Source organism: Morus notabilis, unplaced genomic scaffold (assembly GCF_000414095.1).
Source record: "Morus notabilis unplaced genomic scaffold, ASM41409v2 Scaffold4893, whole genome shotgun sequence".
Lineage (NCBI taxonomy): Eukaryota > Viridiplantae > Streptophyta > Magnoliopsida > Rosales > Moraceae > Morus > Morus notabilis.
The window spans coordinates 51,955-58,952 of NW_010363551.1; the positions used below are offsets into that span (position 1 = coordinate 51,955).

General features: G+C 35.3%; 1 protein-coding gene across 1 annotated transcript; it reads right to left on the reverse strand.

The window, feature by feature from the left end:
* Positions 1 to 4,084: 4,084 nt before the first annotated feature.
* On the reverse strand, positions 4,085 to 4,958 carry LOC21386242. Its single transcript, XM_010104581.2, has one exon. The coding sequence runs from the start codon at positions 4,741 to 4,743 to the stop codon at positions 4,321 to 4,323; it is 423 nt and encodes a 140-aa protein (XP_010102883.1). The 5' UTR covers positions 4,744 to 4,958; the 3' UTR covers positions 4,085 to 4,320.
* Between the last annotated feature and the right edge of the window lie 2,040 nt (positions 4,959 to 6,998).

Consider the following 6,998-nt stretch of genomic DNA (forward strand, 5'->3'; position numbering starts at 1 on the left):
AAACTTCCGAACAGTTTCTCTTAACTACAATTAATATATACCACGATCTAACAATCATCATACGTCACTATTTTATATTGTTTTATCCTCTATCTTTTAATTTTAACGTAATGAGTAATTGAATCATCATGTGTCACCGTTTTATATTGTTCTAACCTTTATGTTTTTTAATTTTAGCGTACTGAATAATTGAATTGCAGTTATCAAGAGTGCGTTTGGTATGCAGTAATCTTGAAGATGAGAATGAGAATCTTAAAGATTTTTATATTTGGTACAATAATTGTAATTTTTAAATTCTTGAGAAAATAAATTTCATGAGATTCACTTTACTCCATTTTGAGGTAATCTGAATAACACCCAAGAGAGTGTTATTCACATTCCCTGAAATCTCAAAACCACAGCAATCTCACCAACACTAGTTTGGTTCCCGTGTAATACAGTAATGCTTCAAGTTAAATGCTTTTTTCAATCTTTGATTTTTTTTCCCTTAAACACTTGCACTATTGAAAATAGGGAACTAGAAGATTCGTCTATGGAGTTAATTTTATGTTCAGTATGCTTATTTCTTTTTTTAGATATGGATCTACTTCCTTGGAACAATCAAATACAATAATATAATGTTTTTAGAAATTTAAGAAAGATTTTGGTATGTAAACAAGCACAGTAATATATTATTCTTAAAAATCATATTACCCTTTATCACTTTTTTAAGAATATAATTTATACTGATTCTTGCATACCAAACGCCCCCAAGAGTCTGGAATTCCTCAACTTTATCCAATCTTGGACATCATCGTATAGTCTTACTACTAGTTGAAAAGCACGTGCGATGCACATACAATTTTAGTTTCTTGAATTCTTTTAAACATGTGAATGAATTTCTTTTCAATTTATCTATTTATTGCTATTTTTTTGAAGTTTAAGATATTCTAAAAAAAAATTAAGTAGAATAGCTTTATTGAAAAAAAATTGCATTCAATTAAGGGAGCCGAAATAGATCTTTACATATGAACACATTTGAGAAAAGATCTTTACATATGAAAAGATATAGAATAGCTTTATATCTGAATGTGTAAGTTCTGCATACGATTTGATTTTGATAACATCTAACGTTTAAAAACATGCACTACCCACAGTGATAACCTGTCAAGCTACATGATAATAACCTATCTCAATTGACACTCATGGTTGAGTAGTCAGGCCTGTGGTTGATTTCCACATGGTCTGATTCAGTTTCTCAGGACCACCTATTTAGTAACTAATGGGATGTTTGTTTCAAAGGTTAATTTTTAATTATAAATCATAATTCTTGATTCTCCACAATATTTTTTTCTTGTAAAAAATTTAAATTTTAAAAACAAAATTATAAATTATGATTTTAAACCCATAAATCAAACGTCCTGAGAGTTTAAGCTTTCCAATTTCCCAAGACAGTGAGGTTCAGCGGACAACAGTGGCTCCAGTTTCTAATTCAAGCCCACCAAAATTTGAAGAAGAAGAGGTAACTAGAACCGATCTTGCCTTTTCACCATGCATTTTTCATGTAGTGGCGTTAAGGCACAACTTCTTTGTTGACTTGACTTACCGGCATCTGATTCCAAATTTCAGATATAAGATTTTAAGATCTAAGATTTGTTTTGAAGATTTGTTGTGTTGTTTTTGTAATTATTTTTTATTGTTCAATATTTGTTCAGTGTTTGGATTTTTAATTTGATTATTGTTGCTTTTAACTTGTGAGATTTGTTGAGAAAACAAAATAATCTGACAGATTATGAAACATAATTTGATAGATTATGAGAGGTAATTAAGCTCCATATCATTAAACAACATATTTTAGATATACACTAAAAGTATGTTAGGTAGGAGGGAGAGATAGAGGAAAGAAGAGCGTGGAAGGAGAGGTCTAATATCTTGTTTGGTTGGAGGGGGAGGAGAGGTGGAGGGGTGTGCTCTCCCTCCTGGCCTACTAAATTAGATCATTCCATTGATGGGTGCAAATATAATTTCTCAATAAGAAAAGAAGAGGAAGCTCTTTTTTTTTAATTTTTTTTTAATACAATAAGGAATCCAAACAGAAATCTCTTCCAGACCCCATCCCACCAAAACCCGCAATAGAGGTGAAAGTTCAGACCGATTGATCCAGCCTAACACAAGCTCGACGGTCCGAATGAAAATTTCAAATCAAGTTGACTCAACATGACCCTAAAGCTCGCCAGGCCTAGGTTTGCCCGGATTTATAAGGTGTTTTTTATATTAAAAAAAATTTAAAAGGGTGTTTGGACTTGGGCGGCCTGAATAAGCTGTTGGGCTTGAAATCTCGATCGAGCCCGATTTGAATGTTCGGGTCGTGCCCAGACTAACAACAACGGGCCTCATGCCGGCCTGTTTAACCCGACTTAAACTTACAACTTAAACCCTAACGTCACTAGACCAAGCGGTCTTAGTGAAGGGAAGGGGGTTTAAGTGAGTACTTCTTACTACAAGCTATTAGGAAGCGAGAAGAAGCAAGCTTACATTGAGTTTGGTGATCTTGAAATAGAAACTGGAAAGAGCAACCAATGCCCTTTAGCCATACATAGACCGAAGAATTGTTCCTTTTAATTTTCTTTTTAAAATCCTTTGATTTGGGACTACGCTAACAGTGTGAATGACAAGTAGGCTTTAGTCCTTGTTAATGCATTATGCAAACATCATTTTATGAGTGGCAAATCCTTTGGCAAGAGACGAGCTCCTTTCCATATTACTCCAATGAAAACCAACAGTTTGAGCTCTTTCAAACAAGCAAAGCATAAAATTCAGACTACATTATGTTAAATCTTTGAGGGCTTGTTCTTTTGGAGTTTAATTTGAGTATAATTCTTGAGTTAAATTTGAGTTATAATATGAGTTAAACTTGTAACTTGAGTTTGTATTTGGTTGTGTACATTTGAGATAAGAATCTTTTTGAGTTTGTGTTTGAGTGAGTCAAAACTTAAATTTGTATTTATATAGTATTTTAATAAAAACTCAATGCTGATGAAAAATTTTAATTGGGTATTTGGGTCGGATTTTATTCGTCTTTTCGTTGTCAACGCATAGAAAAAAAATTATCTAAATCAGAATTAAAACAAAAAAGTTATAGTATTTTTAAGAATAGAAAAAATATTGTTCATTAATTTGAGTTCGAGTTTCTGAACTCGAATTGAAGGAAAAACTTGAACTCGAGTTTTAGTCCTAAACTTGAGTTTGAACTCGAATTTAAACTTAAAAGAACATGAACTCGAATAAAATTATAACTCAAGTTACATTCTTTTGAATTTTTCACTCAAAAGAACAAGCCCTCAAACTTAAGTTGAAGTCCTTTTCTTTACGTACATGGAACAAGTACACTTTCCTTTCTATACTTACAAGAAATCTAATGCAATTGAATAATGATATAGGGTATCAGTGTTCAACACCGCCCATTAATTGAAGACGCATTCTACCGCATAAGGTCTATCTTTTATTAGTGATGTTGCTTAACATCGGTGGCGCCCTGTAGCACCTTTCAACCTAATTACACCGATTCAAAGTCGGCCAGTGCCGCATTATCCATGATGGTTTTTGTTCCTTCATGCACAGATGAGTGATGACACGAGTAAAATCACAAAGATCAAAGATGGTTAATTTCCAAAAGAAAGCTAACAAGCTATCTCCTTTACGCACAACTTTGCTTCTCCTTTCATTTGGGATAATATACAGATAAGTTTACAAATGAACAAGACAGCAAAATTTAATACTAAATAGGTGGGTTGATTACCAATAATAGCACAAAGATGAACACAAAAAAAGAAAACAAAAGAAAAAAAAAAAAAACCTCTCAAGTAGATTTTTTACAATAGTTTCAATTTCTCGTAATATTTATTTCTACTTGAAAAAGCTTCTCAATAAATTATAAGACCAATGTGGCTCCTTAGTAGTTGGTGTTACCAAATACCAACTAATCCAACACTAAAAACAAACAAAATAACACTAAACAACCTTTCTTTTCCCACTTGATTTAAAATCAAAATTAAAAAAAAAAAGGGCAAAAATTAAGCAAAAATATTTCATTTATTCATGGGGGTTTACAAGAAATCCTTGTTAAGATACAAAAGAAGATCTCTTGATCCATCCAATTTCTCAGCTCAGCATAATAATGAAACCATTAATGCTAAAAGTTAAAGCATAAGTAATGCTCAATTCCATATATCAGTAACAAAATCCGTACAACAACAGAAAAAATTGCCCTTTATTTATCTCGATGTTTTTTATTGAACAAACAAGGAAAAAGAATTACAAGAAGAGAAAAAAAAATCATACTCATACGCCGTTTTTGATGATCTTCCTTCTGGCCAAGAACCTGGCGACCGGCGGCGTGAGCGCCACCGTTATCGGAACCCTAATCGGAAACAAAGCCTTGTTGCAGAGCACGGCGAGGGCTAGAGCGCCGCCGCTCGACGCCGCCAGCTCCGCCGTCCGATTCCTCGTCTTCTCTTTCTCGACGACCTCTTCCGACGGCCGATTTACCGTCTCTTCGAACACGACCTGATCGTCGGCCTGGTCTTTGGAGGAAACGCCGCCCATGTGCAACTTGTCGAGAAGGGACTCGACGTCGACGTTGTTCTTGATGGCGACGTAGAGGCCGGTGATGGAGGCGGCGGAGACGGAGAAGTGGACGCCCAATGCGACCTTGCCGTACTTCTTAAGGAGCTCACGGAATCTGCCGCCGCTGAGGAGCGCCATTGATGATGAGCAAGGTTTGATTTTGAAATGGGTGAAGTTAGGGTTTTGGTTTTTACTGATGATGGGGTTTAGCAGTGAAGGTCTACTGTCTAGCTGCTTGTTTTGTGAAGCGTGTGAAGTTTTTTTTTTTTTTTTTTTTTTTTTTTTAAGCGTGTGAACTGTGAAGTTCCTTATTTGTAGTCCCACTCTTCCACCTTTGTGAAGTTCCTTATTTGTAGTCCCACTCTTCCACCTTTTGCGTTCTTTTTCGACGTGAGACACCACACTTTTTTTATTTATTTTTTACATTAAGTTGATTGGTATTTCTTAAATTTTAAGGTCATTTATATTTTACTCTATTAATTTTAAAAATTCTCATTTTATTTTTTAAATTGTACATTTATCATATTTAAAACATTTTATAAGAATTTTTATTAAAATTAGATTTAAAAAAAGAGAATTAAATGTGACCATACGTATTTATTTATTTTTAATAAAAATTTAAATAAAAAATATCACATGATTACATTATTCTCTTTTTTTATTTATTTTTTTTAAAATTAAATAGAATAGGCTAAGTGAAAAACAATTCAAAATTAAAGAGATAAAGTGAAAGTTTTTAAAATTTAAAAGACAAAGTATGATTTAAGTTCAAAGGCAATTGTTACACCATGGTCGAGCAATCGACCATTCCCTCAAACGACAAGCACTGAGAACTCCCCGTTGAGAATCGGTCGCTGGCGTCGAGGGAACCACTGTCGCTAAAGTGCCCTTTGGATGTCGAGAGCCCATGCGGGGCGATGCGCGTCGAGCACCATGACTCGACTCGTGGTCGCCATTGCGTCGAGGCAGCATGTCCAGTCAAATCCATCAACAATCTTGTCAACTCAGGGAAGGATGCACTGTGCCAACTGGTACTGTCGCAGCCAAGAAATCATGTATTCGGTAAGAGAGGTTGGCTTGATTTCCTGAGATTGTCATCATGAAAATGCACCTACATCACCCCTAAATCCCGGGATAGAAGATTGCTCCCTCGGAAAATGCATATGAGATCATTATATGTAAAGGCCTATAAATAGAGCCAAAGAGACCCATTGAAGGGTTACGCACTATTCCATTGTAGAAGAAGGAACTTGTAATCTCAGAAAGATTAGTGCATCCACAAGTGGACTAGGCCAAAAAACCTTGCCGAACCACTATAAATCCTTGTTTTCTTTACATTATTTCACTATTTTAATCTCTAATTAACCCGTGAGTGTTATTGTGAGAATTCTCAGAGAGGTAATTATGAGTTGTCGAAAAAATACCGTCAACAACAATAATAATAATAATAATAATAAATTTTTTTTTTAAAAAACTATGCTCATAATAAGTCTGCGTCCAACATCTCTAGTATTATATAGGATCGAATGGAGCAACTGTCTCCCTTCCACACACACACACACACCACAAACGTTTGTAGAAAGCCGTGATCATTCCTAGTATAGTTTCTGACAGAAGACGTGCAAAAACGTTTCTAAAAACAATCTGAAACCAATTTCAAACGCATCCATTATGGCCCTGTTTGTTTCTGTTTTCATTTCCGTTTTTCACGGTTTTCGAGATTAAAAACTGAAAACGCGTAAACAAAACACGTTTTGTGTAAAATTTTCTAAAAATTGAAAACAAAAACGTTTTTGTCCTTTTCTGAAAATCTGAAAACGATTTAAGATCGTTTTCTCCGTTTTCATTTTCCCAAAATCTGCCCGAGCTCCTCTGGTCTCTTCTGACCCAAGAGGACGAAAAGCTCAAGAGCCCACCGACGAAGATGAGAACCACCAACCGCAACGAGAACCTCCGGCTGACCCACGGCGACGACAAAAACCTCAGAACCCATCTCCGCCCATGATTTCCTCCTCCGCCGCACGATTTCCTCCTCCTCCACCGATGCGAGATCTTCTTCTTCTCTTCCGACGAGTTTCCTCCGATCTTGACCGCCTCCTCTAATCTCCGCCCATAAATTTTCTTTGTATTTTGATTAGATGAATGCTTTGGGTAGCTAAGTAGATAGCTCAATCGGTGAAGAACCAAACAACTGTATCCCTTTAAATTACGAAGAAATTAAAGAGATGAAAAATTAAAGCAAGAAATCTTGCGTAAAACAAGAAAAATCTTACCATTGATGGAACACTGGGAAGCTTCAGAGATTATTATTGCAGAGAATGAGAGAGAGCCAAGGATAAACAAGTGGAACAGCAAACGCTCAGCCATCTTCTCACTTATTCCTCTCTAATGGT

Bases quoted from the DNA above. Each gene is read 5' to 3' on its own strand.
- LOC21386242 (XM_010104581.2), bottom strand. From the start codon at position 4,743: ATGGCGCTCCTCAGCGGCGGCAGATTCCGTGAGCTCCTTAAGAAGTAC.